This window comes from Mesoplodon densirostris, chromosome 4 (genome assembly GCF_025265405.1).
Source record: "Mesoplodon densirostris isolate mMesDen1 chromosome 4, mMesDen1 primary haplotype, whole genome shotgun sequence".
In the NCBI taxonomy this organism is placed as follows: Eukaryota; Metazoa; Chordata; class Mammalia; order Artiodactyla; family Ziphiidae; genus Mesoplodon; species Mesoplodon densirostris.
In genome coordinates, this window is record NC_082664.1 from 15,630,085 (window position 1) to 15,642,666 (window position 12,582).

Sequence of the window (12,582 nt, forward strand, 5' to 3'; positions counted from 1 at the left end):
CCACAACGGGAGAGGCCACAGCAGTGAGAGGCCCGCGTACCACAAAAAACAAAACAAAACAAAACAAAACAAAACAAAAAAATATATATATATATATATATATATATGTTAAAAAAGATCATCTTTGTTTGTTTTTGTATGGATTACTGCAGTGCTTTCTGATTGGTTCTGTCTACTTTTGGTCTTCCATTTCCTTCTTTCTGCTCCCAAAACTCATCTTGGATCCATGATCCCATTGTTCTTCTTTTTTAAAATTGAGATATATTTGACATATAACACTGTGTGAGTTTAAGGTGTACAGCATACTGATTTGATACATTTATACTGAAATATTATCGCCACTATAGCATTAGCTAATACCTCTATTGTGTCACATAATTATCATTTCTTCTAGTATTGGGAATAATTAAGATCTAGTCACTTAGCAAGTTTAATGCTTATAATACAGTTTTGTTGTCTGTAATCACTGTACTGTGTATTAGGGCTCTAGGACTTATTTATGTACTAGAGGCAAGCTATTCTTTTTTTTTTTAAAGCATATTTCTGATAGAGCAACTTCTGGATCCAAAAATACTCAGTGAGTTCCTCTTCCCCTCTGATTACTGTACATAAACTGCTTACCTTAGCATTCAGGGAGTTTTGTGATAGGATGTTTCCTCGCTTATCCGCTAATATGCATGCTCCACAAGGAACAAAAACTTTGTATCCCTGGAACCTAATAACATCATGTACTTGGTTGGCACTCAATATATTTGTTCAAGGAATGAATGCATCTTCTTCTTTTTTTTTTTTTAATTTATTTTTGGCTGCCTTGGGTCTTCGTTGCTGCGCGCGTGGGCTTTCTCTAGTTGCAGCAAGCTGGGGCTACTACTCTTCGTTGCAGTGCATGGGCTTCTCATTGTGGTGGCTTCTCTCTGCGGAGCATGTGCTCTAGGCGCACGGGCTTCAGTAGTTGTGGTGCACGGGCTCAACAGTTGTGGCTCATGGGCTCTAGAGCGCAGGCTCAGTAGTTGTGGCGCATGGGCTTAGTTGCTCCACGGCATGTGGGATCCTCCCGGACCAGGGCTCGAACCCATGTCCCCTGCATTGGCAGGCAGATTCTTAACCACTGCGCCACCAGGGAAGTCCGGAATGCATGTTCTAATACAGTCAAGTCATAGTTGATAAATCTGTATGCACCATTCACGTCTCCTGCCTGGAAAAGCAGTTTGTGCTGTGGCGCTTTCTCAAAGTGCATATGCCTGGGACCTGTCCTAGGAGATTCTGATCTATTAGGTGTGGCTTCCCAGGTATCCCCAGTTGAGAAGCTTAGGTCTAGAATGTCCCTTCCCCGTTTCTATGGACCTATGTTTATTATTCTCCTTCCAAAGTCACCTCCCTTCCCCTCCCCAGTCCTGTTGTACCAGATGGTTCTACTATGCCTCCTGCTGTTAGGAGGGGAGAAGGGAAGAGTTACCTGAATTATGCCAAGGCAGTCAGATTATTTCCCTGGGAATCTGAACTATGTAGCGGAAGGCTGAGGCAGTCTGAAGGTGGTGGGTTCTGGCAATCAGAAGGTCCTTTGCACTTGCTGCTGGCAGCCATGTGTGGTGATACATGAGTAGAGGAAGGCAGCCTTCAGGGAGGAGAGTGGACAGACATATAGAGGGAGGTAGGAAAGACAGCTTGGTCTCAGAGGGAAAGAGATGGATGGAGAGGAAAGCCACCTAATGACACCCCAGTTCCACACAGTCCAGCTGTGCTTCCTGTCCCAGGCTTGACCCAAGTTCCCACTTGGGTATCCTTTTCCCTGGAGTCAATTTGAAGGATCCTGTTCAGAAGCCCGTCTTTCCAGGCCTGCCTCAGATTCCTCCTCGTATTTGAAAGTCCCTCAGGTCTTCTCACCTGCAGCCCTCTTTCACTGCCATCAGTTCAGTTGTTACGATGGCCTCGAGAGGGATCGTGGGGCTTTACGCTGAACTGTCCATAAATAATCATGTTGGCTAAATAACCAGTGATGAGGGAGGGGCTTTAATGTTCCAGGGCAGAGAAGCATGTTGGAGAAGAAAGCACAAAACACCACTGCGAGGGCCAGGCCTCTCCACAGAGGAGGAACCTGGGGTCCCATGCTGATTGTGAACTAACTGGGCTAGAATCTGGGTTCTCCCGGTCCCAGATACAAGTACTCTCAGCCCAGGCCCAGATAGGGCCGCGGAACGGTCCCATCCAGTCCCCAGTCAGGAAATAGGTGTTGCCCAAAGTGAGTTCTAGAGCACACCTAGGATTCTGCTGTCAAACGTGTTTGTAAAACAGTGATTTAAACAGTTCCACTTGTTTCTTTGGGGCTTCTCCGGCTCTAAGGCACAGGGTACTTCCTGAAAGTTCAAGAGGGGAATTGAGAACGAGGCTGTTCCTAAGCGAACTTGGCTCTTGCCCCCCTTTGTCAGGGAGCAGGTCCCAGAGATAGGAGTCTATGGAATTATAAGGTGGAAAGGCCACTCGAAGCCTTCTTTTGGCTTTTAGCAAAGGTCTGTATTCCCCATTTCAGACAGACAGGCAACCACGTGTACCCCGCTCTCCACATCAGGCAGGGCTGGTCCACCACTTCCTCTTCAGGATGATGATACCTTCTCACAACTCTTGCTGCATTGGTAACAGGAGAGAGAAATTAAGAAATATGTTCGAGAGTGGCAGAAACCAAAAGCCGCAGAGGGAAAGAGAGGTGAGCTCATGAAAGGCAGCTTACCTCACCTTACTCCACCCTCTGCTTAGGGGCTGCTCCTGGCCCAAAGCTTGCTGCGTCTTTAAGTTTCTGTTCACATAGGATGGCTGCTTTAGACACAGTCCTTGTTACAATAACCACGTGCTTACATCCCGTCCTTTTGAACTCTGAGGAGGAAGGAAGGGACAAGCGGTGAACATAACTGCCACCTCTACTTAACATAGAGATTTCCACCTACGGTGTGAGTGTGGTCGGGTGGGGAGGCTTGGGACCTGGCAGTTGAAGGGGAGGACAGAAGAGGACTATATCTTCCTCCCCAAGCCAGCAAAGGTCTCTGGCCTTGGTTCCTTTGATGAGAGATTCACCAGCCTCAACTGATAGGCAGATGGAGGTATCTGCATTAGACTGAGCTCCTGTCCTGGCTTTGTTACCACCTCTGACCTTGAGAAACTTCGACTCAGGACTTCAGATATATCTCGTTTGTCCCTCTTGCTTCACGCTTTTTGCTTAGTGACTTGGGGTAGGTCAGGTGTTCAGTAATTTAGGGGGTGGGGCTGGATGACCTCAGGCTGCCCCTGGGCCTTCACCTCTGAATCATCTCCCAGGTGGGTGGGGATTTGCCTTGGTACTGGTAAGTAATAAGGCCTGTGGTGAGTGCCCTGCTGAAAACTTACCACCCACCATCTTGGAGCTTTGTGAAGTGGAACGACTCTCAGATTGATTGGGGTTTCCTTATTTTTGGAGATTAAAACAACTCAGAAACCCAGTGGGATTTTTCTCCCCCTTTGGCTAGGTTACAAGGTACTGCAACCTGGAGGGGTTTCTGAGGGAGATCACTCCGGGCCTTCTCACTGGTTTTCCTGCGGTTTTCAGAGAGCTCAAAAGGGCCTGTCCTCTGGCTCAGGGGGTGGCCGGCAGAATGACCTGGGATTCTCTTCTGTGCAGGAACCTACTGATTTGGTTACCTGGGCGTGGTGTGCAATCATATTTTTATTTATGTCACCACCAGGGTGTCCTGTTGGACTCTCCTTTCGTCCTCTCCAAAGGCTGCTGCTTGGTGTGGCTTCAGCAGCGGGTGGCCCATCTTTGGAGGCGCCTAAAGACTTGGAGTGGTGGCCCTGCGAGTTGTCGGTGGGGTTCTTGAAAGCTCTAAGTATGAAAGACATGAGGCTTGTTTTCGCTGGAGGCTTAGAGGTCGGCTGGGGCGTTGAGCACAACCCACTGGAGGCCCCACGGTTTGGCCTTCAGGACGGGCCTCTTGCTCTGTAATCTGTAATGGCCACCCTCCCTCCCCCGGCAGACACGCGCCTGCGGACAGACGAGAGGAGCAGCCACCTGGGCGGGAGGCTGCGGTGCCTTTGTGCCTTTCCTCCCAGGGCACGAGGTGGCAGCTGGAGGAGGGCTGGGGATGGCCCCGGGAGTCCCGCCAGGACGCCGTAGTTGGGGAGAAGTGGAATCTCTTCTCCCCCTCGCAAGCCTCGCCCGCATCGTAATTCTTTTTATTTTTACTTTCGAGCCATGTAAGGCATGCGGATGGGTAGGAGCGTTCCGGCGACACGTTGCCAGAGGCGCGGCGCCCGCCGGCCCGCGTGGCCAGAGCCCGGGGAAGGGACAGGCCGCGCGCCGCCCGCCCCACCAGACCCGCCGATCACGGTCGCGTCTTCCCGGGGTCGCAGAGCCCGCGCCGGCCACCCCCGCTCCGTGAGGCCGCGGGAAGCGAGTCCGCGCGGCCCAGCCGGGTCTCGGCTCCGGCTGCGCCTCGGGAGCGCCCGGGCGCGGGTAGCAGGGCCGATCGTGGCGCGGGGAGCTCCGGCAAGGGGCGCCCCGGCGGGTCCGCGCCCCGCGCCCCAGGCCGCTGGCGGCCCGGCCCACGTTTTCCCTCTCTCCCGCTCCCTCCGCCCCCTCCGCTCCGTCCCTCCCCTCCGCTCCCCTCCCTCCCCGCGCTTCCCCTCCTCCTGCCTGGTCATGTGTCGCCTTTTTTTGTTTGCAGTGGAAACAATTTCTCGCCGCTCGGCGCGCCCCGGCCCGACGCGCCGCGGCGGAGGCGAGCGGGAGGCGGGACGGGGCGGGGAGAGCGGCGGGGCCGGCGGGAGGACGCGCGGCGCGCCCGGCGGACGCCGCAGGTCCCATGCCGCGCCGCGACCCCCGCGCCCCTGCCGCCCGCCGCCCCGGGCTCGCCGCGCCGCGTCCGCGCGTCCTTAGCCGGGCCACCAAGCGATGCCCGCTGGGCGCCTGCGAAAGTTTGTCGGCTCCCGCTGAAGGGCAGCGGCGCCCCCGCGTCCCCGCGACCCGCTCCGGCCAGGTGAGTTTGCTCCCCGCTCCCGCCAGCGCCCGAATGGGATTTGGGTGACTCGGGGCGGGGGCAGTCGTTCGAGGCCGTCCAGGAGACGACCTCGCCGCTCTCGGCAGACCGGGGACTCTGCAGTTCCTGGGTGAGAGGGCCCGGGATTGGGGGGCCTGGCCGGGCGGGGAGACGGGAGCCCCCGAGCGGGGAAGTTGCCCAGTCCGAAGAGTTTCCTGCCCCGACGTGCGGGCTGTTTCCCGGTGCCTCGATTTCCGAAAAGCCGCCCTAAAGGAACAGAGTTAGTATTGTCCGCGAAGGACTGGATCTCCGCCGTTCCGGGCCGGGGCAGGGGGTGCCGATCAAGGGGAGACCCCAAGACGACAGACAGCCTCCTAACAAAGATTCCCCCCCCCCTCCCCAAACTGTGCAGGCTTGGCACCGGCAGAGAGAGTCTCCGGAGACTCTCGAGGCTTGACTCCTCCTCACCCCGGCCCTCTTTGAAACCCTCCTTGGGTCCTGGAGAAGTTGGGGGACGGCGGGCTTTTATTGATGTGTTTTTAAGGCTCGCCGCGGTGCGGCCAATAAAAGGTTTATGACATCTGACCGGCAGTGAAGGTATGCGAGCTCCCAATTGCCCTGTATACGGGCAGAAGAGCAGTTTCCCCGTTGCCTGGCAACGCCATTGATTGACGCGGGACGCAGCCAATCGCCGCTCCCGCAGGTCCCCTTGAAATGTTTTTGACAAGTACAGTAGACTGGAGTGGAGCGCGTGCGTGCGTGCGCGCGCGCAGAGGGGGGGGTTGCCCCCCCACCAAACTCGCAACTGCCCTGCTCGGCTTGGAGAGGATTTCTCAACTTTTTAAAGTTCACATTGAGCATCTGTTCAGAGCTGGGCCAGTAATGTCTTTGTCAGTTATTTGGAGCCCTCTGGTAGTGGGCAAGAAACTAGCTTTCCTGCTGCGTTTTCTCCGTTAAAAAGGAAAAAAAGATAAGGAAACACAGCAAGTCATAAAAAAACAAGAAGAGGGTGTGCGTGTGGGGAACGTAACCAATAGCAAACCGAAAAATTGTTAAGGAGGTCACTAGTGAATAACTATTTGCGGATCCGGTGGAGCAACCTTATTGGCAGCAGATTAAAAATGTTTGCTTAACTGCAGACTCACATGATCCGGATTCTTTTTTTTTCCCCCCCTCTAATATAGGAGGAAAAAAAGATTTGGTGAATTATGTAGTTAGAGTATAATAATGGAAAAGTCCTCAGCTGTGGTTTCTGGGAACTGTTTTTTAAAATGGAACTGTAGTGATCAGCAGCTCTTGATACCGTTGCTATAAAATGCGGGATTTATAAGGATGCAGTTAACAGTTGGAGAACATGGGGGGCACAGAAACACAAAGCAGACAAATGATCCAAAGGTGCTGGGCCCCGGTAACCCTCTTTTCTTGACAGTGCTGTTTTTCTAATCAAACCATATTGCTGGCAATGTTTGTTTAAAACAAAAGAAAACGTGGAGAATAGCGTGTTGGTTCCTTTGGGAAGCTACTGACAAATAAGCAAATTAAAAAGAAAGAGAGCAGCATGTTGTCATAGCAACAGTGCAATTAAATTACTTTACTGTCAGCCATGATATAATTTTCCTGTTTGGAAGCTCAGGAGACATAAAACTTTCCTCTGGAGCTAAAGTTGACTTCAGTGGCTGGGTCGTTGTTCTCTTTTGTACTCGACCATGTGGATATTCCTGGTTATCAGAAAATTAGGTTTTTTGATGGGGGTACGTGGAAACTTGGAGAGAGACAAGCCTAATTTTGATTTGTTCGTAAAGAAGGTAAAAGAATCAGGCTGGTCTCTGTCTTACCCCCAAATTTAAGATACTAGATTATTCTTTAAAATGTGTCCTGTACTACTCAGGTTAGCCTTCTTTTTTGATGAAAAAATATTCCCTGTGGATGAACCCGAGGTAGGTATCTGAACTGCCCTGCTTCCGTGGGACTTTGGTCTCTGTGCATGTTTTCTCTCCTTAGCGTTGGACGTCTACCAGCAGCTCCAGAGAGCTCCCCCTCAGGCCTTCGGTCTGTAGGTTCTGTTTGTCCACTTCGGGGAGGGGGGCTGCTACCATTCTCAGGCACCTTTGACTAGCTGTTTAGTGCCCCACAGTATGCTTTCTAGAATCTCATTCTAGAGCTTCCCTAGCTGAAGTGGCAGTTATTTTAGGCATGTTATCAGTGGGCATTTTGAGCCTTAGAATGATCATGTCCTTGCTCTTGATGGGTTCATTCTTTTTTCTAGATAGACTGCTTGATCTTCTTAACTCAGGGGTGGGGTGGAGGATAAAACAGACACCGAGCACATTGTCTGAGCGCTGTAGACGGAGAGTGGGAGACCTCTTTCATTATCTTACTGTTCCTTCCATCTCACATTGAGTGCTCAAGGGTTAAATGTGCCTTGTATCTGTCGGGGTCATTCTTTTTGTGGACTTGTCACCTCCCCCATTGTCTTTCCTCATCAGATATTTTACTCCCTGTTCTAGGTCATTGATAACAATGGGGGAGGGGTAGAGTAGAATTCTGTAGCAGTTTTTGTTGGATTTGCCCTCCTGTCTTGAAGCTCGTGGTTGCTCTCCTGAATTTTTTCACCGATTTTAACTTCAGTTAATGGCTTATCTTCACATTCCCATGTATTCGTGTGGTGTCTGACGTTACTCACTTTTTTGTTCAGATTGTAGTGTCCCAAAGAAATTAAATGTACTTCCTCCTCCAGTTTGAATCCACAGAATTCCTTGGCATCGCTGTTTAGACTTGCCAAATGTTGTTAAAGTTGCAGTTTTAGGTCATGACTTGTGGAGAAAGAAGGAAAAATAAATCAAATAAAACACTACCAAACTGATGCTCATCATAGCCATAGTTTTGATTCCTAGGCAGTTGCAGCGGTCTTTGTATGGAAAGAGCTGAACTTAATCTGAACCAACTGGCCTGAAACTTATAGGTATGTCCTTTTTTTTTTTTTTGAGAAAGATAAACAGTGAGACCTGTCACCCAAAGTGACACGGGCTGTGGTTGCACTTATTTTGTGGTGTTTCTTGTGCAGCGCGAAAGGATTTGTACGTATTCATGTATAATAGGTAAACGGAGGCAACAGGAAATAACTGATTTTTCCAGGGTCACAGTGAGAGTCTTCGTAGATCAGGAAGAAGGCATTGTGGGATTTCCCATTCTTTTTTTTTTTTTTAATTGAAGTACAGTTCATTTACAATGTTGTGTTAGTTTCTGGTATACAGCAAAGTGATTTTATATGTATATATATTCTTTTTCGTATTCTTTTCCATTGCGGTTTATCATAGGATATTGAATACAGTTCCCTGTGCTATACAGTAGGCTTATCCATTCTATATATCATAGTTTGCATCTGCTAATCCCAAACTCCCAATCCACCCCTCCCCCTCCCATTCTTTTCTTGGCACGTGCACATTAACAGTGCCGTGAACATTTCCTGTCTTGCACCTAAGGGGTAACGGGTCATTGTGCTATGTGCGTGGTAGACCGAATTTACTGCTGTTAATCGGGCATCTCTGTGTGGTGGAATGTGGGTTCATGTCACTCAGTGTGGAAGCTGTGAGGGGATGTTCCTAAGTGGAAGGGGGTCCACAGAGGTGGCAGGGGTGGGAGGGAGGCATAGTCATTAGGGAGGGCATGGCTGCCTCTCTGTTTTGGGTTTCACCGCCTTGTCTTCTCTCTGTCATGTGTTTCCCAGGAGCCTTCACGTAAATGGGTCCAGTCATGCCTCCCAGTAAGAAGCCAGAAAGCTCAGGAATTAGTGTCTCCAGTGGGCTGAGTCAGTGTTACCGGGGCAGCGGTTTCTCCAAGGCCCTTCAGGAAGACGATGACCTCGACTTTTCTCTGCCTGACATCCGATTAGAAGAGGGGGCCATGGAAGATGAAGAGCTGACCAACCTGAACTGGCTGCACGAGAGCAAGAACCTGCTGAAGAGCTTCGGGGACTCTGTCCTGCGGAGCGTCAGCCCCGTCCAGGACCTGGACGATGACACGCCCCCATCCCCCGCCCACTCGGACATGCCCTACGATGCCAGGCAGAACCCCAACTGCAAGCCCCCTTACTCCTTCAGCTGCCTCATATTTATGGCCATCGAGGACTCTCCAACCAAGCGCCTGCCGGTAAAGGATATCTACAACTGGATCTTGGAACATTTTCCGTATTTTGCAAACGCACCTACTGGGTGGAAAAACTCAGTGAGACATAATTTGTCCTTGAATAAGTGTTTTAAGAAAGTGGACAAAGAGAGGAGTCAGGTAAGCCTCTGGGTCTGGAACTCAGGTTTTTCTTTTTGAAATTAAACATGTTTCTCCATTAATAAAAAATGTTCAGGAATGTAAATTCACCACACGGAAGTAGCAGTTATAAACGGGTAATTCTCTCTCATTTCATTCATTTAGATAATTGTCAAGAACTTCCTTTTCCTGTGTTTGGTGTTTCTAAAGCCAGATTGAGGGTTTCCCACTGGGGAGCATGGTTACAAAACAGTGGTTTACAGACTTGATTGGTTCTGAGTATCATCGTCCTTCGGAGTCGGTGGGGGGGTCCCCCTTTGGTTTTGGAGACCAAACAAAGGTCTGTATTCTGATGGCAGCCATGAACCATGAGGTGTGTGTGTGTGTGTGTATTTGAGGAAAGTTGCCGCTGAGGGCTAGAAAAAAATGGCATCTATTTTCATTCTGAATATTAACTTGGAGAAAGGCAGCTAGCTGGTCCAGGATTCTGGAATAAATAGACAGTGGTGGACATTGTGGGGGGTGATTTGAGCATCCTTATATACTCCAAGGCCAAAGACACGAATTGCCCAGGTGACTCTCTTGAAATCGGGTGTCTACAAAGTGTTTGGCAACTTTGAAACTCCCTCTGAGTATGGAAGGTGGGCTGAGGGTAAGACTGACTTTCAGAAGGTGGAATTTTGACTTTAAAGCCTTTAAAGCTCGAGCTTCGTGGTTCGCTAAAGGAAGACAGTTTTAATAATTTGCTTTATTTTTCTTGTAAGGAACACAATAGGTACGGTAGAAATAGGATTGACCGTGAGAGCTGGAAATCAAAATTGCGACCTAGCTTGGGGTTCTGAAAAGTAATGTAGCCACAGTTAAAATAACTTGCCAGAAAACGTACTCTCCACAAAGTATTCGTGTTGCCCTATTCTCACGGTTTTGGTTTCCGTGTTAGTGGTGCTGTGGTGTGGAGCTGGCGGTCTGCTTTCCATCCTTTTTAAAGTTCAGGTTCGGGCTCAGGACCCCTCTGGAGGGGGCTCAGCAGCTGGGCAGGGTTGGGGCCTTTCATTTCTTTCTTTCCAGGAACAGGTATGTGCTTCCAGTTGAATCTTGAGCCTGAGAAGATTCTACTTGTCCTTGGCCTGGAAGACTACGACTGTGGCAGTGGTGAAGCCCTATTTTTCCTTGCTGCCACTGGACACGTTTGTCTGCAGATGCTGCTCACCCAGAGTTTATGTTAAGATGGAGCGTGGGCATGCAGGGTTTGAGGGGGGTGTTGCCCAGGAAGAGGAAAGATGTGGAGACTGCGGAGCTTTGCCGCTGATCGTGGGTGCAGGTGGTGCCTGGATCCAGCGTGCAAGTGTGAACACTCCTGAGTGCCCTGGGCCCTGCCTTCCCAGTTACGTACTTATTTTTATGTAACTGTAACAATCGCAGGGCACTGCTGTTGTCCCCAGGTGTCCCTCACTTGCTCTCCTCCCCTCCGCATCCCAGCATGGGCATCCGAAGACCGACCTCTGGACTTGGCTCTGCTGAGTGTTTTAAGATCATTCCTTGAACTTAGAGAAAATTCGCCACTCCCCTGTAAAGAACCAAGTCTGTGGTCTTAAAAACTTCCGTATAGGTGGGTCTCAAGAAAGGGAAAATCTTGGGAAGCAATTCCAGGGTTAGAAGGTAGAGAAGAAAGGGCTGTCAGGTCCGCCAGAGCAGCACGTCCCTGATGAAGCAATGATCAGGGCTTTAAGTTGGTGTGAAATGATTCTGCAAGTTACCACATGCCTGGGTCGGCGTGTTTGTCATCACGCCGGGGCACATAATAGTAATTTAGCAAATGTACACTCTGAAACGTTAAACAAGACCAGCTCCAAAGTATGCAGAGAGACTCGGGAGTATTATTCATCAGCCTGGGGAGTGACAAGCGGGCGTTGGATGGCACCCTGGCAGGAGCGCCATCACCCCCTTGCGCCCCCCTGCCCCGCTCTGGGAGTCGTGTTTTCCTGGGGTGATGGTTGTTATTCTGCAGATAGCGCCTGTAGAAAGGGAATGGTTTTAAGGGCTTGAGTTTGTTTATCTTGTGAAATGTTGAGTTCTGGCTTCCTGGGCGTACCGACCTGTATCGACATGCTTCTGATCAGATGCCAGTCACTTTTGTGGCTGGGAGTTTGTTCCCGGGGTTTGTGATGCTGTGAGAACAAAGCAAGGTGTGTGAACTCCCCATTTTACTCCTCTTTCCTCGGATAACCCTGGGGCCAGCTGCTGGCTGCCCTGAGAGGGGCAGCCTCGCGGGTACCCTCAGGCACTGGTCTCGACGCCTTTATCTGTGGTTTTCTCCGGTGGCCAGCTGAGTAAGGCCAAGGCATTTCCCTCACACTCTGCCCAGGGGAAGCTCCTCGGGCTCTCAGGTAAGCTCGTGTTTTCCCAGAGGATTTTACTTGGCTGTAGCTCCCGTGCTGAGGTTCTGCTGCAACACAGTGACTAAATGTGCCCAAATGTTGGTGAGAAAGATGCCAGGGAAAGGGGAGGATGGAAGCCTTGCGAGCTGTGTTTGCAGAGTTAGCCATTCGGCTTTTTGTTTTCTTTTTAAAAGTGTGGGACACGGTTTTAAACTTGGCATAAGCATGAGAATGCAGAATGTGGTGTGATCCTTGTCCCTGGGGGCTTGGGACAGTCCCCTGCTGCACAGCTGCTTGGCTGGGGTGCTGGAGAGGGAGCACCCTGGGTGGCACCAGAATCACCTGGGGCACTTAACACACAACCGCCACTTCTCGGCCCCTTCCTGGAGACTCTGATTCAGTGGGTTTGAGGTGGGCTGGAGAAAACTGAAATTCTGATAAGCTTCATAGGTATTTCTGATTTACAGCCAGATTTGGGAATCCTTGAACTAGATCCCTTTTTGGGTTCTTTCCCGTGCTGAGATTTCATCAAGGACATATTCTCATGAATGGGTAAGTTAGGTGAGAATAGAGGTTTGTTGTTTTTTTTTTTCTTCTTGTTTTATCTCTAACAGGACTTTGAAAGATAGAGGTTTTTTTGTTTGTTTGTTTTGTTTTTGTTTTTATTCCAATCATGGAAAATTTCAAGCATATACAGTAGAGAGAATCAGTCCCTGTACGGTAGTGACTGCATACAGTAGTACAGTGACTCTGTATAACCACCATCACTGCCCACACCAGATTTAGTAGTTAACAAGGGCTTGCCTCTCTTACTTCGTTCTTTTTTTTTTTTTTTTTTGCTGTTGCTTAAGTATTTTGAAGCAAATCCTAGCCCTCATGTCATTTTATCCCAACATATTTGAGCATGTGTAAGAACAGTTTCCATAACCACCATGCCA

At 50.0% G+C, this 12,582-nt stretch overlaps 1 protein-coding gene across 3 annotated transcripts in view; it reads left to right on the top strand.

The window, feature by feature from the left end:
• Positions 1 to 4,859: 4,859 nt before the first annotated feature.
• The window catches only part of FOXN3 (forkhead box N3), a 244,073-nt gene continuing 236,350 nt past the window's right edge, over positions 4,860 to 12,582 (top strand). For all 3 annotated transcript variants that reach the window (XM_060095736.1, XM_060095737.1, XM_060095738.1), the window contains exons 1-2: positions 4,860 to 5,003; positions 8,731 to 9,287. In XM_060095736.1, the coding sequence (XP_059951719.1) occupies positions 8,745 to 9,287 (543 nt within the window). In that variant the 5' untranslated portion in view covers positions 4,860 to 5,003; positions 8,731 to 8,744. The remainder of the gene's footprint in view (positions 5,004 to 8,730; positions 9,288 to 12,582) is intronic.